The sequence below is a fragment of the Tenebrio molitor genome, chromosome 4 (genome assembly GCF_963966145.1).
Source record: "Tenebrio molitor chromosome 4, icTenMoli1.1, whole genome shotgun sequence".
In the NCBI taxonomy this organism is placed as follows: domain Eukaryota; kingdom Metazoa; phylum Arthropoda; class Insecta; order Coleoptera; family Tenebrionidae; genus Tenebrio; species Tenebrio molitor.
In genome coordinates this window covers 10,283,580-10,311,540 of record NC_091049.1, presented here as the reverse complement: position 1 = coordinate 10,311,540, position 27,961 = coordinate 10,283,580, and the positions used below count along the sequence as shown (strand labels likewise).

At 35.5% G+C, this 27,961-nt stretch overlaps 1 protein-coding gene and 1 long non-coding RNA gene across 5 annotated transcripts in view; both read right to left on the bottom strand.

Annotated features, from left to right (window-relative positions):
- Window positions 1-445: 445 nt before the first annotated feature.
- Window positions 446-27,961, bottom strand: part of ATPCL (ATP-citrate synthase) — a 43,439-nt gene continuing 15,923 nt past the window's right edge. For 3 of the 4 annotated variants that reach the window (XM_069045807.1, XM_069045804.1, XM_069045805.1), the window contains exons 3-10: window positions 15,710-16,249; window positions 10,016-10,680; window positions 2,863-2,913; window positions 2,593-2,803; window positions 2,083-2,536; window positions 1,639-2,024; window positions 941-1,580; window positions 446-888 (exon numbers count right to left, since the gene is read on the bottom strand). In XM_069045807.1, the coding sequence (XP_068901908.1) occupies window positions 717-888; window positions 941-1,580; window positions 1,639-2,024; window positions 2,083-2,536; window positions 2,593-2,803; window positions 2,863-2,913; window positions 10,016-10,680; window positions 15,710-16,249 (3,119 nt within the window). In that variant the 3' untranslated portion in view covers window positions 446-716. The remainder of the gene's footprint in view (window positions 889-940; window positions 1,581-1,638; window positions 2,025-2,082; window positions 2,537-2,592; window positions 2,804-2,862; window positions 2,914-10,015; window positions 10,681-15,709; window positions 16,250-27,961) is intronic. The other variant, XM_069045808.1, reaches the window with a different exon arrangement.
- On the bottom strand, window positions 17,624-18,089 carry LOC138129527 (uncharacterized). Its single transcript, XR_011159239.1, has 2 exons — window positions 17,944-18,089; window positions 17,624-17,882 (listed from the first exon to the last, which is right to left on the bottom strand). It is a non-coding gene; the product is annotated as an uncharacterized lncRNA (long non-coding RNA).

Here is a 27,961-nt window from a genome sequence, read left to right as displayed (position 1 = left end):
AAACAACAGCAAAGCACTATTTTGTCCATTGTTGGCAGAAAGAATAATTTATCCGTTGCAAAATATTCTTTCGACAACTCCCACGCTAGTGTAGAACGAATGAGAGAAGAAAGCAGTCACCGGGGATGTTCAGCAGTAGAACTTTCATTCGAGCAGGTAAGGTTTCAACTTGGACGTCGGGTTCGAGATTGTATCGGTGAAAGCAACTGTACTTAAAGATGGAAACAATGACAGCCAAAATTGTATAAAATGAACGGGAGTAAATTGTGCCGTTTATAATGATAAAGCATTTGCATACAATTTCACAGTGATGGATGAAGTTAGGTCACTGTGTTGAGTTGGTGAGTGTCTGTTATTATGATTAATTTGAAAACAATATGTAAATAGTAAAAAAACGATCGACACGAGTTTGACGAAGAGGAGTTGGAGAATGAAAAAAATTCCAAACTATTATTACTTTTATTTTGATAGTACATAAGACACAGCTCTTAACTAACTGCGGAATCACAGTACGGCTAAAAATGGAATCGTCTTGTTATAAATATTATAAAAATATAAATATCCATTAAATAAATTAAGAAAAAGATTTGAAACTTTCAAAAATGATAAAGAAAACACAAATTAACCAAAGAAAACATCAACATTTTACATAAAAACTCACGTCAGCATTACCAACATATCAAACTAATTTAAAAATGGTGCAACTGCTTAAATGCTTAGTTGTTGTATTGCTCGGGAAGTACATAAGAGATGTCATCCCATGGATGTCTGTACAGGCCCTGTTTCAATCTCTTTTGGTCCATGTAATGCCCAATGAAACCTATCGAACGCCCCAGAACGAACAACGAATTGATGGCCCCGATATTAATATATTCCTGCGCCTCCTCACTGCCAACATGAAAAACTTTAACCTCCGCTCCTGCCCTCGAGCCGAACTCACCTTGTGAAACTGCCGCAATTCCTCAACATGTCCACGAACGAGCACGCTATGACGCCGTCCACGTTCAAGATCAGATTCGGCTTCTTGCTCGTGGTGAGCTTCTCCACTTCCAACGCGTACAAGAGCAGCGGAGTCGCCGGGAAGTTCTGCATCACGAACTCCTTAACGATCTTCACCCTCTGGTCGGGGTTGTTTATCGACTTGACCCTGTGCCCGATCCCCATGATCAGCTGGCCCTTGTTCCGCATGTGGTTGACGAACTCGGCTGGGTGCATGCCCGTGTCGTACGCCTCGCTGAACTGCTTGGCGGCGCCGTCCAGCGCCCCTCCGAATCTGTCGCCGATCGTCAACAGTCCCGACACCAAGCTGGACACCAGATCTTTGCCGGCTCGGGCGCAGACGATGGTGTTGTGGGCGCCGGAGACGGCGGGGCCGTGGTCGGCCGTCACCATCAGACACATCTCGAAGAACTTGCACACGTAGGAGGGGAGGCATCTCTGGAACCACAGCAGCGAGATCACCCCGCCGATACCCACGTTCTTCTGGAGGACGTCCGAGATGGGCATGCCGGCGTAGATCAGTTCTTGGCCGCGCTCGTCGCAAATGGAAGTCATGAAGCTGGCAGGTTTACGGATCAGGCCTGGAAAACGACATTGACAGAACTAGAATGATCCAAAGAAAAACATTATTTGTCCTACCTAGCTCCCTAGCCCAGCTGTAGTCCATGGGTACGGTCGGTGGGGGCACCTCTGCGGCCGGCACGATGGCTCCCTGCGACACCAGACTGATGTAGACCTCTTGGACGACGTCGCCGAGATAGTCGAAGGAGTTGGGGACGTGTGCTCCGGCAGCTTTGAGAGCCTCGTTCTTGGCGGTGGCCGTTTCTTGATTGGAATTGGCGCAAGACCCGGCGTGCCCGAACTGGACCTCCGAAGTGAACATTCCGGCGCAGGTGCCAATACACCAGGCCACCAAAGGTTTGGTTATGATCTTGTTCTTGAGGGCGTTGCACACTTCGTACTCTTCGACGCCACCCACTTCGCCCAGCAGAATGATCATCTTGACGTTCTCGTCGGCTTGGTATCTGCACAACACACGATGTCGCGTGAACCTGAAGGGCGCTTGTCTCAACCTGTACACACCTCATGATGTGATCCATGAAAGTGGTCCCCGGGTACCTGTCCCCTCCGATAGCCACGCCTTCGTACACCCCGTCAGTGGACTTGGAGACGATGTTGTTCAACTCGTTGGACATTCCCCCGGACCTGGACACATACGCAACACTCCCCGGTCTGTACAGTTTCGAATGCAAAATATTATCCATCATCCCTCCCGTGTTGCCGATCTTGAAACACCCAGGTTTGACCCCGCCCACTGTGGCCGGTCCTATAATCGACACGTTCTTCTCGTTGGCCAGTTTGATGAGTTTGCGAGTTTGATTCTCGGGGATACCCTCGGCAATGATCGCTATGGTGCGTATCTGTGGGAACTCCATGGTTTCGACGGTGCTCTGATAGGCCGAACGTAACGATGCGAAGTTCACCAGGACGTCGGCTTCGGGGTGTTTTGTCATCGCGTCGTTCATTTTCTTGTAAACTGGAATAAGAAACGAGTCGGTGCGGGTGATTCCCCGGATCCGTCCGTGTACTCACCTGGGATGAGAATTTCTTTGTGGCCCCAGTAGTATTTCTGCTTGTGATCTCCGGTGAACGGGTAGATGATGGCGACCACGCTGGGTTCGCTTCGGCTACAGACGAAATCGAAGTCCAGCATGCTTTGCACGGCTCGCGTTTGCATGCCCCAGACGATCGATTTTGTCTTGTTGGTGAACATGGGAGTTTGAACTCCCGCCGAATCACCACCCTTAAGACAATTGAAACACAGTAAATAACCAGTACGCATCTATAGAAGCATAAAGTTACCTTGTATTTCTGTGGAATTTCTATGTGCACTACGTGGTTTGGTATGACATCCTTTAAAATCATGTCAGCGTCAGTGGTTTTTTTTAAATAATAATCGAATAATAGTTATCTGTATATCAAGGCCGCGAAATCATTCTTTAACGTACCGAGAGAAAAATTGTCGCCGAGGCCGCTTGCGGCCGAGGCAACACAATCTCGAGGATGTTAAAGGATTTTGCGGCCAAGGTATACACAATATTTTTTGGGCAACCGAAAATTTGTAATTATTATAAAATGATCAAGTAAAATTACTCACTGTCAATAAATACGTATAAATTATGTGTCGCTATAGAAGTGACATAAATAAAACAATTCAATAACCCTAAAAATGTCGAAAGAAAATTGCAGTGATAGCGATGTTTCAGTTTCGTGTACTCATCCAGAGCTAAAATTCTGCCGTTTTTAATTTCACAAGTACCCAAAAAATGTTTCGCGGCCTGTTTTAGGTACGCGAAATGCTCGTTTCACGTAAGGTTGCACAAAAAATAAATCAAGAAAAGAAGTGTTTATGTACATTGTTAGTTTTTAGTTTGGTGCTTTCTACCATTCTCAAAAAATCTACCAACTGAAACAAAAAGGAAAACCCAACTATGAACAGCATTGAAGCATGCACAACAAAAACTAAATTTATTTCTTGTATACTATCCAAGTTGACACAAATGATCGCTATTTGCGTTGTACCAAAACATGTGTTAACAATGTGTTCAAAATTAAATAAGATGAACGTAGGGATTAAAAAAAGTACAGAAATGCGTTTAATCATTTGTGAGAAATCTTGAATTTGTTTTTACAAATTTACACTAAAGAGTACGAAGAAAAACATTCATAATTTCTAGTAAATAATAATTAGGAGTACTTATTTACATATTTTCGCCTATTTAGTATTGAATATTCATTCTACCTTTGTTACATTTGACAATACAGGAACAGAATAATGATCAACGCATTCTTCTGAACGGTAAAATTAATTTAGAAGAAAAAGAATAAAATGGTCTCGTTTCAACAATTTAAATAGAAATTGAATATCTGAAGCATTTTTAAGATACGTTTGAAGGTTTCGGTAAGTTTACACCCAAACGTTTTACTGTAATCAAGGCTAAAATCGATTACACATGGAGACATTGAATTCTTTAAGGATTTGTAAGAAATTAACAATTTTAATTTTATTGTTCTATTTTTGTTCACACTCAGGTCTTGAAGTCATCCACACTTTTTCTACTCTGAAGGCTAATAAAATTACAACAATTTTCACACGATTGCACATAATAATCATCCCAACAAAAAATTTGGACATGATGTCGGAATTTTTATTCTCGTAATACTTAGTTATACCGCATGAGCAACAATTAGATACTGTTTGCGTTGGCAATAAAACTATGGTGACTTTTTTGCGTCCCTGATTGGCTAAATTTGTCACTATCGGAAGTGACATAATTTTGATAAATCTACCGGGTGATCAAGAAGGACTGTTTAAGTTAGCAGTACAATTAAGAAATTTTTTAAATTCGGTTATTTATAACACTGCAACTGGATATGTTTTGTTGGTTTATTTTACAAATATCTGATATAGGTATAGCATTAACAACGACAAGCCACCAACAACCGGAAGTTACTCCTGTTATACGATTTAAAATACGATCCAGTGTTACCAACTTAAACAGTCCTTCTTGATCACCCCGTAGATCTCCCAGAATTAGGTTGTGTGATGCGAAGCAACGGTTTATTGAAAAATGAGGGGTTTTTAAAAACAAACAAGTTAGAGCGAGGAAAAGGCATTCAATTTCAAATGACCATCATCATTTTATCAATAAAATATTACAAAAACCAAGACGTTGAAATTTAATATTTATGTCAGCAGTTAATGATAATAAAACAAATCGAAATATTATCCGTTCACCTGACATCCGCACTGTCAGTGTCATTTTTTATCCAAATTGGTCGAATGTACAGTCAATGGACAAATAAAACTGGGACAAAAATGACAATCACATAAGTCAAAATTTACAAATTTGCATGGTTTAATTACGGCTTTATCACAAATAGGTTAACTTTGGTATGACATATTATATAGACACTGACAAATATATTGACAATTCAATGGTCTGTTTTACATAGATTAAATTTTAAGTGTCCCAGTTTTATTGGTCCACCGACCGTACATTAAAATTTCGACTTTCTTTTGAGTGTACATTAAATCTAGTGATAAATAAATTACTACTGTCAGATAGAAAGAAGTTGGGTTATAAACTGGTGTTTTAAATTATTTTATTTAACTCTATTTAAGGTATTATCTAAATCTTCCTCAGAATAGATCTCCATTCTGATTCTGAATCGGCCGCGGCAAGAGAAATAATTATAAGGAGCAACATCAGCAATAGATAAAGGCTGTATGACACGATGCTGAATTTTGTAGAAAATTTGTTAGAAAATGAGAGAGGACCAATGAACGATCAGGATCTGACAAAGACAGACTATGATCTTGATCGTTCATTGGTCCTGATCGAGGGTTTCTCTCATTTTCTAACAAATTTTCTACAAAATTTAGCATCGTGTCAAACAAGCTTTAGTGACCCATATACTTCTCCAATGTGGCAACATTATTGTACGTAAATAACTAAGTTAGTATAATAGGGATTTTAAATATTAACAACAGCCTGTCAACCTGACAGTGCGGATGTCAAGTGAATGGATAATACATAGGTATCGGGTGATTCTTTAAATTTCACCTGGTAGTAGGCGTAGAAAAAATCGATTGTGAACGCACCACTCGTATAAAACGTAACATTTAAACAGCTGATCTGTGATCGGTAACCTGTATAGTGCGTTCACAATCGACTTTTCAACGTCTACTATGAGATGAATTTAAAAAAAAAACCGATACAATTCAGTCTTGCCAATTTCAAGTAATTTTTTTTTTGCCAACTCAATCAGTAATTGTTGCTCACGCGGTATATGTGTGTGTTTTTACGAGTGGTAAGTTTACACACACAGGTGCAGCGAGTCCCACGTGTAAAAGAGCCTTGTATGTACACAATTGTTTGCAATATCATTGTCTCTATAAATTATTACGAAAAGAATAGGTAATTAATAAAACTTCAGAATCTGAATTAGGTAGAATTAATTTCTATTGCCGGCCAGTAACCAGCTAAAAGTAAAAAAAAACAACGATCATCATATTGAACAATTAGAGTTATAATTATTTCCATGATATAAGTAAATGCGGAGGTGAAACTGATAATGGAGCATTGCAAAATATTCAGTAGTTATATTCCGAGTGCATGCCAAATACGCGCATATTTTTACGAGTGCACGAAGTGCACGAGTAAAAATATTCAAGAATGGCATGCATGACGGATATATCGAGAACTATTTCCTTCGAAAAATAAGGGAGCTATGGACTCGTCTTTTTTTTTTGAGACACCTGTATAAAGGTGGTGCAAATATTTTGAAAATAAACATATTTGGGTTTTACCTTGCTTCATTGGTATTTTATGCAACAAGTTTTATAAACGCATTTTTAGTCACGAGATTTATCAGGCACGAGCGTAGTGAATGTTTAATAAAATGAGTGTCTAGACAGTTTATAAACGAGTTGCATAATATTAATATTCTATTTTCGACCACCAAAAAATTAGAAACTAATAAACGTGAAATTACCAACTTAATATGTGTCCAAAAATTTAGGCCGTGTTTAAAGAAACTTCGGCCGAACCGAAAACGCCCGAATGGACATCAAGTCGTGACTAATGAAAACTCGTATTTACACACTATTTGCCAGTGCAAAATGTGGGACTTTAGAGAAGGGAGTATGAAAAAGTAAATTATTTGCAAATTACGAAAATATGTTAAAATATTCTTAAAAATGACTTAAATATTTAAGAGATAGTTTGATATTTGATCTTTTTAAATGATAGTAGTGTTGTTACCAGTGTTACTTTCTTAGATCATTTTTTTAATTTCATAACATAAGACAAAGCATATGTACAATTTTTTGTTATTTCAACCTATACCTTGTTCACACATTAAAGATACACCAACACCGCATTTTATACAGAGTAATCAACAAGAAAACAAATCAAAAGTGCAACCTTACCTTTTGTTTTATCGAAACGTCTTAGCTTGATCGTGCACATATGTATACTTGCTATACACAGCCGTTTTATTGGTTGCCTACCTCTTGAAAAATCTATTCAATTTGGTAAAACCTATTTTACCACTTATTCTGGGACAATTCAGGAAATGTCCGTAAATTTTGCCGAAATCGAAAACTTTTTTCAAGGTTGCCATTGCTTTACAACTGACGTTTGTTTAACATTTCACCGAAAAATCTGCTTACCAGTGGCGTCGCGTTTGGCAATAAAGCTGCCATTCTTATGAACGTAAAATGTTGCTTTTGTTTATTTTATTAGTTTTCTCCATTATCACATAATACACATAATACACAGTAGCATTTGGAACGACGTCCATGCATTGACCGCTTATTTGGATAGAATTCCGCCATGATATAACCGATAATTTGCAACGCCTGCTCTGATTTGTTTTCTTTTTGATCATTTTGTATTCGCAAATTGTTGAATTTGATCTAAGGAAAAATTAAATATTAGGTTAGATTTTTTCAATTTTTCCACAAACAATTATGGAAATTTTTAATTATTTGATAAACAAATTCTTACTTTTCATGGTATTTTATTGAATTTAAAATTTTCCAAGGGACATCCATCAATTTGTAATATGTAATTAAACTGTCGTTTCAATATGCCAACTTGTATGGTATTCTGTTACTATACAGGGTTATTTATAAGTTTATGTGAACAGACTATACAGACTGATTCACATAACTTTCCGACCCTAATGCAGCCAGTAATACATTATTCAGTGAAAACTTGATACCTTTATTTACTATGAAATCTGGACACTCCTGGCATTGTTGACAATCACTTGACAGTTCCTTTGTGTATTTTTTTTTAATACAGGGTGTTTCAGCTAAGACTTTCGAGCCTAATAATTCAGTTATTTTCCAGCGGATTTTTGTGAAATTTAAAATGCAGATATTTTATACGGTGAAGAATAAAATCCCATTAATGCAATCACCCAAGTCTTAAAAACGTAATTTTTACATGCCTTTTTAAAATGTTAAATCAATTAAGATTTACATAAAAAATTGATCGTCAATAAAAAATGCTGTAGGGAAAAACTCGTCCTTGAAAGACGTCTGCTTGCAAGAAAAAAGAAAAAACCGTGTTAAACGTGGCTGCAAATGCAAAAACGTAGGCGCGTATGAAACAAACACGCACTATCGCCGAATTTTGGTCATCCCTTTTCGCACAAATGCAGATGACATATTTGACGTTTATCTTGCTAACCTTACAAACACATACAAAGTTAAAGACAACATTTGGACGTAATTTATTATACTGGATGCTTTAATTCTTCCATAAAGGACTAAAACACGCCCGGGATATTTTAGCAAGGTAATTTATACTCAATTTCATATAAATGTGCATCTAAGCAAGCCACGAAAATCTGATTTTCTGTTAGTATTAAAGCTAAAGCTAGTAACTTTGATTTTCAAAGTTGCTTGCTCTGCGCGAACCCGATTTGACTAATTTTTCAGTTTTTGTCCATTTTAACATTGCTGATTTCAAAAGCAATGTTACGTCTTTTTACTGATTAAATTAAAGTAATTCTTATTTGTTTTTGTCTTTATATTTTTACCAAGTAAAGATTTATTGGACATGACCTTCATAAATGTGACTTTTGTAATGGAACTAAATTAAAGGTGCTTTTACAAATGCACAGCTCACTTGATGAACATTCATATGAAATCAATTATAGTTCACGTACGCTTCCTGTGTCTTCAAATAAATTGACGACTCTCTTAACCTTACATTTTGTAAAGCCTACATTTGGATAGTGTTCCACGAGAAAACGAACTGTGTCACTGAAGTTCTTACGACACTCTCCATAGGCATTTTTTTTTCCTTTTTCAACAATATTGAAATTTCTGCCGCTGTAGTCTATTTTTAGAGTATTTTCAATAAATTTTCACAATTTGACGTTTCTAATAAAGCGCGCCCAATTTTGACAGACTTTAAAGGGTGTACAAAATGTTGCTTGGCAATTAATCATCAATTGTTTCAAAAGGTAACTGCTCAAATACCTTCAAATTTTACATTAAATTTTTAACGTCAAAATCTAATCTTTTCGTTGAATCAGACAAGTGATTTACTTAATTGTCTGTGTCGACCCCTATTTTTTAATGATTATAACAATCTAATAATAATCGCGCATAATTTTCGATAAAGGAAACATGTATTAAAATTACATTTTTTCACTTGAGGTAATTTTATTATTACTAATTGAACCAAGATATTAGGCTCGAAAGTCTTAGCTGAAATAATTTTTGTTAATTAAAATGTGCTCCAATGAAGAAAGGAACGATATGATAGGTATTGATGAGTCAGTTTCTTAAATGAAAAAAAAAATTGTCGATTACTGCCATTTTAAAATTTTTATAATTGAGATTTTTGTGAGGAATGTCCAAACCATACAAAACTTTAAAATAATTCATGTTTTTGGATCAAGTTATGAATGAAAAACGTATTGCTGGCTGCATTCAATCAGTCTGTATAGTCTAAATTTAATTTTTTAACTTGCAAGAAAAACATTTACGTGATGTTACACAATTGTTTATCTGAAAACAAAATTAATTTACTCCGGTCTAGATACGTTAATTACTGTTGATTTTATTTGGTGATCCACATGTTATGCAATTGTCAGTGCTTTTGTACTCACTGACATTTATTTAGAAACTGATATAAACGTTCTTTTCCATCATTATCTAATATCATTTTAAATCATTACCACATCATATTATTATCACAAAATGTCCCAATTTCTCTACGTAAATAACAAAATCAAAACAAGTCAACAAATTGCCAACACATTACCATAATCGTTAAGTCACCAAAAACGGCTTAAATAAATGAGTACCAGAAAAACCACCTTCAACCGACCGAAAATAAATTACAAGCATGTATTTAGGTTGTCACAACCAAACCACCGACAGAAAGATTCAAAACACCACAGAACGAAACCACAAACATCCACTCACCTGTATCTTCCTGGTGCAGGAGATGGCGCTGGCGCTGTCAGCGCCGCCCTTCTGTCCCAAGCTCTGCTTGTTGGGTTGTTTTTCGCCGCTCGGTAGCAGAAAATTGGCTGTGGCAAATTCGACGTTGTTCTCCTGAGGGATGGGCCGAGTGCCCAAGGCCATGCCGCAAATCGCGGTCATGTGAGTCTCAGGTCCGAAGACGTACAGCGGGATTCCCAACGTCTGTCCCACCTCTCTCATCCTCCTCAACCCTTCCTGGTAGTTGGGTCCCGCTCGTCTCACGAAGATTGAGATCTTGTGCTCGATCAGTCTCTCTTGGAATTCGACCAGCGCCGTGATGATGCCGCGGAACGTCGCCGCCACGTTGGTGAAGTTCGCTATGCCGCCCCCGGTTATCAGGACTTTTCCCTGCGGGTGCTTCTCTTGGGTCATGAGCGAGAGGATGGTCTTGGCGTATTCGTAGGTCTGTTGTTCGGACGGAGCGCCTGAATATTCACCGTAATTGGCCAGTTCTTGAGCGCCTCCCAGGTCGCAGATCGTGTCGCTGTAGATGACGGAGGCGCCGCCTCCGGCCACCATGGTCCAGATGCGGCCGGACTTGTTCAGGATCGTCAGCTTGAGGCTGGCGCCCGACTTCGAGTCCAGGTCGGCGATGTAGGCTTCCTCTGGAACAATTTAAACAAACTCAATTTTTGAAAAACAACAATGTTCTTGTTTTTATATCTCCTTACATTGCCAGTATCAGCAAGATAATGACCGAGCATTCTTACAAACCTGTTCAAAATTGGCTCCGACAAAAAATAAATGTTATACAGGTCATTATAAATTATTGTAGTCCAAGTTGGCGTAAAAACTGAATGTAAAATTTTTGGTTGCAGCTCCATATAAAATTGATCAAAATGATGTGAATAAGTGCATACACACCGTTCACACACATATGAGTTAAGTTGGTCGCAAAACAACTCAATATTTTTATAGATTTAAGCGTTAATTTAAAAAGAAATAAATAAAATGTTCACTATTCACCTAAAAAATGACAGTGACAAAAATTGACAGTTCACAGTGAAGAAGCGGCAAAAATTTCATAACATGGGCAAGGCTTGCTTTGACTACAATCATTTCTAATGACCCTGTATGTTTAATAGACATATTAATTTGAGTTTGAAATTAAACTAGTTAAAAACAACTTTTTTAGCGAATGGATTTTTCCATTATAACACTGGTGACTGATTTTCCTTAATGAAATACCTATTTATGCACCAAGGGCGTTACAACGATGATTACGCCCGGAGAACGATGAATCCAGCTCGAGGGCTTTAGCCCGAGAGATGGATATCGTTCGATGGGCGTAATCATTCGGTGACGCCGTGGTGCATACAAGATTTTATTTTTCACTATACGCGTTCTTTAAAAAAAATAAATAAATTTGGCTCCGAGAAAGTCATTTCTTTTTTTAATGTAATAAAATCAACATAATGGGATTGGACCAATTCTGGATGTTGCATGCGCTGTACTTTCAAAACTGGAGCTAATAATTATTTCTTGCTGTTATTATCGCAATTAGCTGGTACGTATATGTCAGAATAACAGGATGAGGTCTTAGCCGCCAAGACATTATTATTTGATATTTGTTATAAATAAAGGGAACAAAGAACGTAACGGTCCGCGCGCGTGTACCTAACGCTCCACTCTCCAGTTATTCTGGTACTACCCTCGCGTCACACACGAACGTTCCGTTCGTCAGGGGTTGCCCCGCTGACGCGTTCTTAAGAACAGTGATAACATGTTTCTAAAAATAACTCTATTTGGTATAAGGAGTACAGCCATTGATCAGAGAAAAATCATTCTTAGTCATTAACTTGTTGTATGTTCTACTTAAATTCTACTGGAAACAATTCGTAAATTACAAAAAAAAAAACTCAAAAGAAAGACTTATTGTAATAAGTAGTTATTTATGTTACAAGTGTGGAAAACGATCCATTGCTTTACGAACGGTAATTTGGCGCGAGCCGCAGTCGAGTCCTGTATCTGAGTGAGTAAAGCAATGGAGTTTTCACAAGAATACCCTACGATATTTTTTGTGCTGCCTTTTGTAACAAAGAATATTTTTTAGTCATTAAAATAATGGCTCATATTAATAAAGAGGTGGCATTTGCTTTTACTAGCAATTTTTCTAGCTTTTGCTAGCACACATATAAACAAAGGCAATAAATATTCCTTAAACAAAATTATGTTGGTATCCAATTTATCACAAAATATGTGGAATGGCAGTGCTCGAATTTCAAATTCAAACCAATATTAAAAAAAATGAAAATTGCACTGCAAATTTACTACATATCTGTAAAATCCACAGGCCGACATGAAGCAGAATATCAAAAATTTATCAATGTCAATAGATTATTCAACTTTGCAGAGCTTGCAGCCTTACCAACCGAAATTTCTATACATAAACTCGCCTAGCCTAAAATTAACACATTTCTAGCATTTTTTTAATAGTTACAGTTGGTTGCAAAAAAAAAAACAGGAAACGATAATTTTCCTAATGTAAATTTGGTTTTGTCCATTTGTCAATTAAATGTCTACTTGACAATATCTATCAAATAATTTTTAAAAATGTCATTGAATTTTGACGTTAATTCTAACCTATCTCTCGTAAGAAGGTTTCACATTATGAAAAATTGTAAAAATGTGTCAATTTTATTCTGACAGTTCCCGTTTTTTTTGCAACCAACTGTACAAAGCACCTTTTGTTTTATAAACATTGGAGACATAATTGTCTTTCAGTAATAATTGATTGGCCACAATTAGTTTATTTTTTCTTGCCTTAGATTTCTCGTTTGTCTTTTGCCGCACTAGACTTTTCTCATTTCCGTTGCGGCTTGCGGCATCGTATTTTTTTTTTATAATCGTCAACGTAAAATGTCAATTGCAACTATGGCAACACAAAAAAAGTACTTTACAATCTTCCATTTCACGAGCTAATTTCGTAATCAAAATATTTTGATTGATGAATAACGTCTCTTTTTAATTCTCAAAAGAAAGGAAAACTAATAAGAACAGTCCCCTGTTACGGGCAAAAGGTCTGTTTTCTTCGCTGTCCTTAATGTACAATTTTCAGCGTACTTGTTCCAAAATAATTTTTAATAGGAAGAGTTTTAATAGAATTTGCCACAAAGCCCTTATACGATTGTAGACACTAAATATTGGTCGTCTAAATACCGGGTGACTTTTAATGAGTGAGACAAAATTAGTGGATTGGCACTGCCACTGGCCTAATCACTTGTCAAAGAGTTGTCTATTGATTCGCTTTCTAGGTTAAGATTTAGTTAAAGATTTATTTTGACTTTTGAACTGTCATACATATTTGAATTTGTACCAACATAAAATCGTATCTAAATGTGTCAACCGAACAAAAATAATTTCAATAATTAAAAGTCACCCGGTATAAATATGGTCAAATAATAATAAAGATAAAGTGATAAACTAAATTATCACTTATCGTTGATCATGCGCCCGTTGAGAAAACCGATATGGTTTTTGATCAATGGCGAAGCGCGTGGACATTCAGAGCTAGCGCGGCAAATCTACGGTGAAAAGTTTCCTCAAAGCGCCTCAAAGCATACTTTCCAATGCACGAACCTTTGTAAACGCTGTGCAACATCTTCGCGATTTCGGGCGTTCGAAATGAATGAGCGTGATCTTGGCCGCCAACGAGGTCGCATTTTAGTTGCAAAAGACGACATTCAAGAGCGTCACTTCCAGCTATCATTTTAATTATAAACGTGTGGGTTGGGATTGTTAAAAATTAAAATCATGTCGTAAAGTCCATTCAAAAATCAAAAAACCACCTGTTGCTTTAGGTTGGTAAAATTTAAAAAACCCTAGGTAGCTATTTTTTCATACTATGTTGGTAACTATAAATTATGACATTTATTTGATTCAAAATAAAATTCAATAGCTTTGAATTTCGTTCATATTGTTTTATTAGCAGCACGTTTAATTTATTTATTGATTCTTATTATTTTTACTTAGGTAAACATGCCCATAAAACAGACACTTAATGAACATTTAACCTCAAAATTACAAGTCTCACCAAATTTTACACTAGACAGCGTTGCCGATATAGTAATTATCGAGGAAAATACGACGTTGGTGGTTTTTTGATTTTTGAATGGACTTTAGGTCCCTATGTTTTACATCCGCCTCATTACGTTCAAAACGCCGCTCAGGAAAACAGAGGCATTCTGAATCGAATTCGGCTTTCTTGGACACGTCGTTCGTACTGAAGTTTGCATTACAAACCATGGTAGGCATTTCCAGCAACTTCTTTGATGTATTATTTTATGCTTTTACTCACAATTACAGTATTTTTACTTTGTTGTTTACTGAATAAGTTGCAGGCACTATTTTATCATCACTTTAGAATGTTATCAAAAATTCACGATGAAACTGAAAAAAGTTAAACGATAAAAGTTAAATATATAATAACTTCGAATGACATAAAAACCTGACATTTTAGGTTGGTCGTACGTCAAAACTGCACGCTAAATTTGAAATTTTTCAGCGTTTCCTAAACAAAGCGATTCCTTTGATTCTCTTGTAAACCATTAACATTTGTATAAAGCAAGTTGGGTTATTTTGCCTTCTTTTAACACGTACTACCTCCTCAGGTTAAAATATCTGCACAACTTTCAAAATCAGACTGTATTTTAGCAGAAGTTATCGTGAAAAAAAGAAATTGTATAAAATTGCAAATATTTCAAAAACCGTCGATTCGATTGGTACCAAATTCACCAGGCTTGTAGTAATTACTGACATAATCATTTTGTAAACCAAATATTCAAATAGGTGCATTTCTGCAAAAATTATGGAGAAGGGAAGAAAATTTCACGAACAGAAAGGCAGACACATGCCATGCCGCAAACCACCTTCAGTTTTGACCATTTCCTCGTAGAACATGGACGTAAAAATTCACAAATTTCAATTAAACTTGATGAGAACGTCCATCATGATTGTAAATTGAATGTAGGATATTCATAACGGGCAAGTAAAAATTTTGGAAACGAAAAATCCTAATTAGATAAAAAATGTTTATCACGAGTAAATATTTTCACCCAAACCCAAATTTCTGACGTGCAGGTAGAGTTGCTCAACATAATTTACATGTCAAAACCTGCCGAGATAACAAATACAATAGTTTAATTTTCTTCCTCTAAATAAAAATAACTCTACACTAATTTTAAATTCAAGGTCGAACAACATAGATAATCATTATGTCAAAACAAGGCGAAAAACGAAGGGGACCTAGCAACTAATATTACAATTCACCGTAGACCATCAACTGTCACCATCGTTATCTCTTACATTATTTAGGTATTAGGTCATTGATAGCCGAGTTTTTTTTGACTACAACACATCGATCTCTATCGATGCACACTTAAATTATTATTAGATTATTAAACAATCATACCTATATATCAACCCACAACTCTCTTAAAGTATTGTTTGAAGCGGTGTTGAAGAGCATGGGTCTTATCTTTTTCAATAGTGGCTCAGAAATTGATTGTTTTGTTGTCTGCAACCACACCTGATGTGGGTTATGACGATAATTTTTAAAAAACAGTTGTTTCGATAACGCCTTACTACAAGCTAGTTTTGTGTTGGTCGAATCGATACAAAAACATCATTACTAACCTGGATAGGCATCACGTCCGAAAGGCGGAGGATAATCGATCTCGCCCCACATAGGCTTGCAAATAAAATCGGCGGTGGCGTCCAACTTCGCGGCCAAGTCCAAAACGTAGATCTCCTTCTCGGTAACCACCAACGGGTTGATCTCCAGATATGTGAAGTACAAGTCGACGTACAGCTTGTACAGATTGTGGACGAATTTGGTAATCATTGCTTTCTTGCTGGCGGCGGTCACCTGTCCCAGCAGCTTGTTGGCGATGGTCGCTTCGTCGACCGTTTCGCCAATTGGGACGTCGAGTTTGACGGCTTTGGCGTCGACGTCGCCGACATCGACGCCACCTTGGTGGTAGAAGAGGATGGTGTCGGCGTGACGGTGCGAGTAGATGCAGACATAGACTTCTTCGTTTTCTTTGTGGGGGACGAAGGGTTCGATGATGAAGTTCCTAAGCTTCCCGGTGGCGGCGCCGATTTCTTGGTCTTTGTTCATGCGTTCTGATATCCATTTTTGGACCTCGTCTAGGTTTTTGTTGACGGCGATCAGGCCTGTTGGCGAAAATTTTTACAATTATTACACGTAATTCCGATAATGATAATAAAAATGTACAAGAGTGCCGCAGAATTAGGGCTCATTCACAATGCACGTCGTAAACATGAGTGCCAAGAACATATTGTCATCCTGTAATTAAGTTTTATGGCACTTATTAAATCATAATAAAAATGCAAATTCGTAGAAAAAATTTTTGTTTTTTTTTTGGAATAGTTTCACTTTCGCGTCCTTGACGACCAGATATTTCGGATTTCATTGACTTTCATTCTGCATCGGCTTTCCTTTCAAGATGTTCATGTAAATTAGATTTATTTCTCGGGTCTTCTGTGTGCGATTCACGATATCACCCTCTATTTACTTCTACTATTTACACAGAAGAATTCTACATAAATGAAAGAAGACGTATTATAAAGTTACACAATGGTACGTAAACTCTCTATGATTTGAAACGGAAAAATTTAATACTAAACTTACAGTTCTTCAAGATCTACCATTCAAGAAGTATAGCCTAAATATCGAGTGTTAAATTGAAAAGTTCATCAATTAGCCTTTGAACTTTTCACAACACTGTGGAGCACCGTGAGATCGAAAAAAAAAACAATTCGTTAAGATTTTAATTATCAGATGTCAGTCTTAAAAGTTAGGTTAGTAATTTTGAGAACGTTGAAATCTCGATTTTAGTAAAGGTGTGAATTATGTGTGACCTGTCAGTTGTAAAAGAATTTCCTCACCTAGTGCAATGAGATTTTGAACACAACTCTTCGCTTCATGTTTTCAAATGACCTTTGCAAAGTCGGGACATCAATTAAATTTTGCAGCTACTATCGCTGGCCAAAAAAAAACTCGCACAGCCAAAATTTTAGTAAATTTTATTGTAAAATTTTATTTTTAAAACAGACTAGTACTAGTATAATCTATTCATTTTGATTGTGACCACTCCGTAGTAACTTTTCAGTTGCTAGGTTATTGATAGGGAATTTTAGATAACACTAAATCCAGTCGCAGTTGGCAACTCTCGGAGGCGCCATTTTGACAGAAACGTCACGCTCACAGAAGACAGAACGGAGAACGACTTGCGCAAATGTTTTTTAACGTACCCTGTGCGCATCTATCTATAAAATTGAGTTTTGGTACAAAATTTTACAATTCAAAAAGAAAATGCCACGTCGTCTTCTCAAAGTTGGGACCAAACGGTTAATATTGACTTGTTTCGAGACGTTTATTGAAGCCAACGGGAAAACAACTCACAAAAATGAACATCACCAATAAAGTTAACTCTATTTGTGCTTTGTTGTTGTACATTTTGGCTAGTAAGTGTTGTAGTTTGATATCTTCTGCCTTTTCATCCCCTGTAAATCATTTTTTTGAACTTTCTGTCTGATTAGTTTTTATCTGAAAATATTTTTATTAATCAATGCTAATTGAAAGTTCTGATTACTTTTAGTAATCCCCAGGCATTTTTCGCGTTTGTCTTACTGCCAAATGACCATTTCCTTCGTTCTTCATTAATATCGAGAATTGCATGAGGTGATTTCGAAGTTTTTACGTTAAATAATCTGTACCTGGATATAACTCCACTTTTCAACAGACGTGATCACAGAATCAGACAGACGTTTTTAGTTTCTCCTACTTCAAATATTGATTTCTGTTACTAATATTGATAAATACATAAAAATCATTGCTTTACTACCATGGTCAAGTTTTGACAATTCTGACATTTTCCATCATGTTCACACCACACAAATATTTAGGGTAAAACGTATGCAGCACACAGCTAAACAGCGCCTACTATGTTTTTCGTTGTGGTCACAATCAAAGTGAATAGATAATACTAGTAATTACCTGCATTAATTCAGGAATTGTGCCAGGCCTGTTTTTGAACACGTTGTTTTTCAGGTATGGAACAACGAAATAATCAAGGCAAGTTGTTAGTAGTGTTGTGAGTTAGTCAAAATGAGAGAAAAGTTTACACCAAGGCAATGCTCGATGACTACTGTCGAATTTTGATATTTCATCGATTTTTTGGTTATTTGTGTCAAACTTATCGAATTTTTGTATCAACGTATCATTAAACTACAATTTTGTTATTAGAATACCACCACCGTAAGTTCCTTTATGTCTTTTTTTTTGTTAATTTTTTAAATTTAAATTTGCCGCGTTCGCCAGTGTGAAACGTTCCCCATTCGAAGCGACATCTGCACTGCATTCTTAAATGGAATAGACTGTAGCTATTCAGAAAACTCCCGTGACATTTGCAACTTTACATACAGGTGTCCCAGAACTGGCGTACATCCCGTTAACTGCAAGTGTAAATATTTATTCTGAAATGGATTCTGCAAGAAAAATTGTTTAAATCTTTTGTTTTTAACTTACAACGATTTTAATTTAACCAATCATCATAGACAAATATGAATTCATCCGTGCGTTTCCTAGGAAACAACAGCTTACGGTAGATTTATCTGTAATCTTTCTGTTGTGATTGGCTAAATTAAAATTGCTGTTATTTAAAAACTATAAGGTTAAACAAAAAAATTCTAGTGAAATCTTTCTCAGCAGAAAGAGCGGAGCACGTGGTTAACGGGATGTACGCCAGTTCTGGGACAGATTATCATTAATTATATCATTTTAAGAAACTAAAAATGTCAAAAATTTAGGTAGTTTTTTGAATGGATTATAAAGTAGACTCAAGTTGCAAAAAACCACTTGTCATTTGTAACAGCATTTTTTCAATATTTCTGAACCAAATAACAGCACAAAGGGGCCAGAAAATGATAGTTTGGATTGAACATTTTCCATATCAGGACAGTTTTGAAGTAATTTCAAATGACTAATGCTATAAAAGTGCTGTTGCAAAGGCAAAGTAGTTTTTTGCAACTTGAGTCTACTATAGGTACTGTCGCGAGCAATAAATTTTGGTCGTCAATGTCATTTCACAATTTGGTTAGATTGTCACAGATTTAAAAAATTTCCCTGCCTAATTATGCCCATGTCAACAAAGTGTCAAAAAAATGAGAAAAAAATGACAATTAATGTCATACAACATAATGATAGGTTATGATATTTACGACTGTTTTACAATGGAGCATTTTCGATTGTGTCAAAGAATAACCTTGACGACCAAAATTTATTGCTCGCGACTGTATGTCTTAGAACTACAGGGTGAGCAACAATAACTGTTTCAGTTGGCATTAAAAAATTTTACATGAAATTTTCAAGACTGTGAATTGTACCTATTTCGGTTTTATTGACACTATTGACAGCTGGTATATATTTCATATTTAAACGTCTTGGTTTTTGTATTCTTTTATTAATAAAATGGTTTTCTCGTTGGAACATGACATAAAAGTCACCAAAAGTCACCAGAATTTATTGCCAACTCAATCAGTTATTGTTGTTCACAAGGTAGAAGATCAATGGCAAAAGTTAAGTTAGGACTACGTTAAGTGACATTTTTGCCTAAATTTATTTTATATGTAATGCAAGTCCCAGGTTATCCAAAAAGGTTTATAATTAGAGCAGGACATGTCTCTGGCTACACGTTTGGTAACATTTGAATACAAAAGCTCTTAATTTGACGAAAGTCGCAGCGATGTGTATGTGTACAATTTTAGGTTAGATGTGTTTTAAATTTTAAAACCATAGAAGATGTTAAAAATGTTGACCACCTTCATCGATACATTTTAAAACTCTAGGCTGAAAATTTCTCATCACATTTTCCAACAACATCAGATTGTTCAAAAGTTTTTGTTCCACGGTGAAAACCATCGTGAGATAGAAAACTCAAATTTGTTTACTTATGAAAGCAGTTGATTTATTATCATTCCACAGAAAATGAAAAGTCAAATCAAAAATGGCGTTACAAACGCAAAAGACAACTGACATCTGTCCTCTCTTTTTCGCTCTTCTTTCATCAAATAGCCAACTTGATGAACTTTTTATTTGAACACCGGTTAGATCATTCCAAATATTGTAATATCCAATAATAATAATGACATAAACCAAAAAATTCGTCGATAAACATACAATATGATCAAGAAAAAAAAAGATATGGGACGGCTATGGAAAACAAAACTTCCGAAAACGTATAGCGTAGCTTCAATCGTATACCAACAACATCCGTGATAAAAACAAATTTTGTTGGAACTCCAACAAAGTTGTGTACGGTAAACCCAATCACCACTTTCTTTGTTTCAATTTTGAAAATAGGATTCCGTCATGAACAGTTTGTGTTCTCGGGTGAAAACTCCTTTTGTAACAAAATGGCCCATAGGGGACGCTGTCCAACGACACATTCCCCACCGCCTGCTCTGATATCGCCATCTTGGTTGCGCTTTTTTTCGTCTGGGCTTTCAAAGAGACTACCCGTGGCAGTTTTGTAATTTAACATACCTACAAAGTATCAAGTGTTGTATTAGTTTTTCAATAAACTCCTTCAAATTGTTACACTTGTTACACTTTTAAATAAAATTCACATAAAATGTCAAAATTGACAAGTGACAGTTTATTAAGTTACGTCTTCAGAATGTTTCTTTTCCATGGTCGCCCTTTATCTTTTTCTTTTTTGCTGATCATATTGCATACAATGTAAGTGAATATGTAAATGAGAAATCATCGGAACAAGTAAATTACATTAATGTAATCTTATTGCTTGTGGGGTTTTATTTATCTACAAGACTGCATTTTAAACTCAAAGTCTTCATAAGATGTAACACAAGGGCGCGTATAGATTATTTTTTTTAATATCAAATCTAACGTGATCAAGTACATTTAACTGGCCATAGATATTAAAAGTTGTAGGTTTTTACTTTTCAAAATAAAATACTAGTATAATCGTGTCAATAACAAATTACTCCCTAGCATTTAGGGATATTCGTTAGTAGGTTGCTACTTTTGTCCCAGTTTTATTTGTCCACCGACTGTACTACGGCATTATTTTATGCGCAGTTGCAAATTTGAGCTCAACAAAAAAGGACGAATTGCGAATTTTTTTTGATAATTTTCTTAAATTTAGAAACAGTTGTTTGTGAGATAGTACTTACTAACAGGGTCACTATAAATGATTGTAGTCGAAGCAAACCATGGCCATTTATGAAATTTTTGCGGCTCTATACAAACAACTCAAATGTGGCGTGAACTATCAATAGTGTCAATTGTGTGAAGGTTGTGTATTCACTTAATTCACATAATTTTGATCATTTTCATTTGGAGCGGCAACCATAAATTTTACATGTAAGTTTTTACGCCAACTTGGACTTCAATCATTTATAATGACCCGGTATAAAATATGTAACCTCTGTAACCAACGAAATTGTTGAAAAGGAAGAGTGAAAACCAAGATTACGACGAATTGGTGAGAGGAGTGGATGAAGTGATGAAGATGTAAACATCGAAGACAGAATCGGACCTAGCCCAATCGAAAATTCGACAAAACGTCTCTCAACACGAAAACCGGAAACAACGGGAGTTAGAAGGGCAAGTGGTGGAATTCAGCTCACTAAGACATAAGTTGACCATCATAAAAAATCATATCAACTTTCATTAGGGAATATCCCCAAGTATTTTGAAATCTTCGAATAAAACTGAAACCCTTTGTCATTACTCATTACACAATTAAACTGTGCTGTACTGGGTGCTTTTAATTTTAATTTTCACTATCTGATCATCGAGGTATTCTACTAACCATTAACGACGTATCGGTGGATATTATTGGAGATGTTTCATTAGCAAAATTTTTCTCTTGTTCAGCACGTCCTTTCCCTAAACGTTATTAAGTTTTAAGAATGATAATACGATTCCCAAATGTCGAAAAGATTCAGAAGCAAAACGTAAATAAATGTAAAGTTTACAACGGGTGACTATTAAAATTTTCACTTGGAGTTGGCTTTGAACGAGTTTTTATTTTTTTTTTGTTATTTTAGACACACGCAAGAACGAACGACAATTGAAACATAACCAAATTAAGAGAAAAAACATTTATTGAAATGACAAACTTGTCAGTGTCTAAGGTGCAACGGAAAACAAAGAATAATCCATAACCAACCCTAAGTGAAAATTTTAATAGTCACCCGTTATGTGATAAGAAGTGAATGTGAACAAAATGTTAACAATGGTAAAAAAAAATTTAAACCGTAGCTGACAAGGCAAAGTGTGTACAGCAAGTACAGGGTTATTATAAATGATCGTAGTCCAAGTAGGTAGGCGTAAAAACTCAATGTAAAATTTATGGTTGCCGCTTCGTATAAAAAACAGCAAAGTGACTAAGTGAGTACACACCGTTCACATACAGGAGTTAAATTGGGTGCAAAACAACTCAATATTTTTGGATTCAATCGTTAATTTAAAACAAATAAATAAAATACCTATCACCGCACTTTTCGTTCATAACATGGGCATGGCCTACTTCAACTACAATCATTTATAATAACCCTGTAGTTAATAACATTAACGGTAAAATCAATAGAAATAATAATTTTCAGGTTCTCGGTATTGTTACAGATAACATGAATTAGGGCCAATTTCATAATAAAATTAAAGTGTCTTTAAATTTTTAAAGTCCCTTTATGTATAAGAAACAGTTTCATAATCGTAGGCTTTATTTTAATGGCGCGTTAACGTACCTTTAACTTAAAGTGACATTGTAGTGCCTTTAAATAATTTAAAGGAACTTTAAGTAAGCACACTGTGGAGCAGACATGACAGTTCGCCGTCTTGGATGTGCAGTCTGCAGTGTTAAAATTTGTGATTAGTATAAAAAGTATGGACGTAATCAACAATTTATCAAGTTCATCATCATCAGAAGATGAAGAATTTTTGTTTGTCAGAAGAACGAAAGTCTACAGACAAAGGAAAAATTACTTTGAACACTATGATGATCTCGATTTCTTTGACAGATTTCGGATTACAAAAGCAACTGTGATGGCTTTGTTACATCAAATCAAAAGTTGCTAATTTCTTCTAGCAATAACAATTCTTCCTCTTTTCTATAATTATTGGCACTAGCCATAATTATTAAAAAATATAAATAGAAAAACGCAAAAACCCGCAAAACCGACAATGTGGCTAACAATAACCACACAAAATAGAACCTTACTTTCTCACGTGGTTAACACGAAACAAAGACGCGTAGAAGTGGATACAGTAACAACGGAAGATTCAGGCATACCAACATAATGCTCGACGGTTGTCGGAATCGATAAAGGTTACTTTAGTTAAAAAATGCTGCTATCGTTTTATGAAATGCATTTGACTTTAGTGCTTACTTAAAGTGGACTTTATTTTAAAGTTCACTTTAACAAACAGGCCGTTAACGGCCTGATTATGAAATTGGGCCTTAATATGACTATTTATAGAATGTATGTACATATTTCCTGTGGGATAAAACAGATTATTATTATTATATTCTGACCACCACAACCCGGTGACACAGCATTCAGGCCGGATCAAGTATTAGTACAATTTATTTGAAAAACTGAATGTAAGTAAAATTATTCTAAGATCAAACTCCACAGCGAATTCTATGTAACCGCACTTGCAATGCCATCTTGTTACGTGTTAATAGTATATTAAAGAACGAGTTTTATAAGGGTTGATTTGGCACACGAGTCTCAGGTGTAAAGAACGACCTGTAGGGGGGAGTTTTCTACGGGACGAGTGTGCCAATACCCTTATAAAACCAGTTTTTTATGTATTTTTTTTAGAATTTACACCCTTGTTTTAATTTTTAAATAAAAAAAATATAAATTTTCAAATTCTAGGGAAATTCGTATTAATTGGTAATTCAAGGTAACGGATGCAACTACATCTGCAAGAGATGTTAAAAAGTAGAGTTTGAACATTAATATTGGAAGTTTTTTGGTGTAATACACTGAAATATTGATAAAAATTTCATTCAAGTACAGTGTACTTTTATAAAGCCATAAACGACTCCTACTGACTGACGTTTATAGACGTATTATAAACGCAAATTTAAAAAAAAAAATTTATTATCATAAATTTGTTTCATAATTAAATGCAAATAAATTAATCCACGATAAATTTATTTTAATTAAGTACTATACAATATGTTGATAGAATGATTTTTTTACTTTCTACACACATACCAGGATATCCGGTTACATAAATTATTTGAGTCAATAAGCCTTTTTGCTCACTTTCCTCCAAAACATTCTCCTTTCAAGTGTTCGATAAATTCGCCCATTTCATTTTTAAAAACAATGTGAAATTATAATATCATTTTTTACGTATCCATAGATACATAATCGGGTTCATATTACACTAGTGGAATATGAACTCATATTTCACGACTCTTAGGAATTAAAAAAAATATATTTTTGATCAAAAACAAGGTGTTTCCTTGACAAATACAACTCACTTCGACGAAGCGTTTTAGTTGAAAATTCATAGGCACAACAAAACTTATAATTTAACAGTCGTAGATAAAGAATAAATAGTACATATTCAATTCGTGTATAATAGGCCACATTACACTCGAATACTAACAACACTCATTCGCTCGTGTTCTACCTTATACGCTCATTAAATATGTAATATGCTACCGTGAGATCGAAAAAAAAATTCATTTAACAGATGTCAGCCTTAAAAGTTAGGTTAGTGATTTTGAGAATGTTGAAATTTTGATTTTCATAAAGAATTTTGTGTGACTTGTAAATTTGTCGGTTGTAAAAGAATTTCCTCAGTTAGTGCAATGAAACAATGAGATTCAAAACTCCCGCACCTTTATTTAACGCCAACGGTGACCACGGAACACGCGCACGGCCCTTGTTTATAAATCAATCCAAGATTCAACGATCAATCAATATTATCCAGAGAGGTTGTTGTCGGTTGTGGGGGCTCTTATTGTCAAGGAGTAATTTCATGCACAACAGACACACGATAGAGAAAAAAGTGCAAATCTTTTTTAAGGATAAGTTGAACTGTACCAAATGATAGGTTAGTTTCCTGGGTTAATTAATCTCTGCGATAATTCTTTGTTCACCGTCTTCAATATTTTCAGCTGATCTTTTTGTCGGTCGTCTACTGCCTTTTTTGCGCAGAACACTACCTGTTTCGAAAAACATGTTTACGCATTTGTAGACTTTCTGGGCAAGTTTTTGGTTAAGTGCCTTGAAAGTCCGGAAACTTTTGTTGAAATTCCTCAAAAACTCGAGGTGTCGAATTGGACCAAGCCTTTCTCCATTGCTGAAGAAACACTGGACAATGAAAATTTGTTGCTCTAAAGTGAACATATTGTAATAGCAAATTTTAATAGTCAATAATTAAAAATGACAATTACCATTGTAATGACATTTGAATAAAATTTTTACGTGCTGCCAACTGAAATGTATTAATCATGGCTATCTCGATTTTTTTTATTTTCGTTCGCACGGTATTTCGTATTCGCTTCCTGAGATACATAAAGTGAAAAATGGTATATGTATAACTAAATACATATATCGCGTGATCAAGAATTGCTAAATCTGTTGGTAACAATGAAAATTTGAATGATTTTGGTACCCCTGCAATCTAAACGATTTCCGGTGGTCAGCTTTGACAGTGTTGACAGGCAAATTTGAATAATAGCATAAACATAACCGACATAACCTATTTTTTTTTAATGTCGTGTCCAGTTAAAACATCCGGTTAGTGGCAATTACGAAACAAAAAAACCCAATATCTTTTCATTGTTTCATTGCCAAGGTAGACTCAGTCATTGTTGATCGATCACGCTGTATAAACTTTTCCGTTTATACGCCTAAAATTAATTCACGTTGTTTTGGCATAGGCCATGGAAATTTTGCATTTAATTTAGTAGTAAAGCTGTCTGTTGAATTAGGTTATGTTTTTCTAAGTTTGAGGTTATAAATAGCGTCAATGTCTAGTGCTAGTGCATTGTTGTTAGTTTTACTAGTTTGCAATAGAAGAATACTTATACATCGCGCGAAATTCAGCCATATGTTATTAAGGTCCACATGTCAGGCACTAGTGACGGAAATCAAACAATGTGTCCAACGTTAAAAAAATAAGTCATAGCCTCCTATTATGCTAAAACAACGTGAACGATGTTTATCATGAAATCTGTCAAAATTTACAGTTAATTAATGTTTTCAAGACTTGGCTTAAACGAAAACGAAAAACTTTGTTCATATTCGGGCGCTTTCACTTTTCAGGTATTCGACCTGTTTTGCATCACTCGGCTAACGCCTCGTGCTTCAAATTTCGACCTCATACCTGAAAAGTGATTTGACAGTGAGGGCACTTATTTCTAAGAATAAAATAACTATTATTGAATAATATCTTATAATGCACAGGTATTCCATTTAAAAGTTATTTCCTGGGTATTCTACTTTTGGTAAATGGTAAAACGTCCTACGACCGTTGAAAAACAATACATTTTTAATCAAATGTGTTCTATTCATATGTAGGTATACTCAGTTTCAAGGATAGATAGGATCTGAAAATATTCAGGAAACAACTACTGCGTTGTATTCTTTGTGAAGTGGGCTTTCAAACGAGGTGTCATTTGGCATACCCTTCCATTTGAAAAAAAAAGTTAGGGGTGGTTACGAGTTTCCGGGAGCAGATATGCAAAAACCATATGTGCCAAAATATGGGCAGGGAAAAACAAAAATCGACCTGTTTCGGGATTTTTTACAAAAATCACCTGTGTCAAAGTTATGAATTTTATTACAGTTAAAGTTTTCACACTGTATATATTTTTCATATGGAAGAGTGGAAATACTCAGGCAAAGACAATTCCATTGGCTGGAAAAGTTATGGCCACAGCTTTTTTGGGATGGCCACAGAATAATATGTATTCATAAAGTATCTCGAAAAAAATGTCTCCGTCGAGTGTTGCCTGTTTGTTCTAACGCAAAAGTGATAAAATGAATGAAAAAAAACACGAGGAATAATAAAGAAAAAAGTATCTATTCTTCCATCAAGATAATGCACCGGCTCACTACAAGAATTCATTAATTCAACTTTGAATGAACATTTGCCATATTCATCACGTCTAACAATGAATAATGAATACAGCTGCTTTGGAACGTCGGTGGTCAAAATGCATTGCGCTCAACGGAATAAAAATTAATATACCTAATTGTCAACAAAAAAAAATCCATCTTGCTATGCGTTTTAAAAAGTATTAATTGATAACGTTTGCAAACATTCACACACAAAATTAAGGTCAAAGAACACTGAACATTATTTATTTACCAATGAATAAATTTTTCACTAAACGGTAGTCCTTGAGCATTGTTTTCCAAATTTGATGAATTTTGTGTAATGCAAAAAATCAGATTACATTATCTAGATTACCGATACAACTGATAATAATCGATAAGATTCACCCGATTAAGCTGTTACATATCCATACCGATTTAAATGGTAAAAAAAGTGATGAAGTTTTTGGATGCTCTTATGTCCGTTACTGTGAATTTTTCAGGAAAAAACCATTTCCGTCTTTCGAACAATTGAGGTCTCACTTGAATAACATATCACACACCGCCACAAAATATGCGTCTAATATAAATATGTATCCAGTAATCCTTATCTCAAAAACGGGAAGCCGTTCGAATAAGATAAACACAAAACTGTGATAATTTGGCCTCTTGGGCAAGTTTTTGTTTGTGAATTATTTGTAGACTAGTCCTGAAGAAAGAACAACACGGCAATAAAAGTGGGAGGACCAAAACTCGTCCGTCTACTTG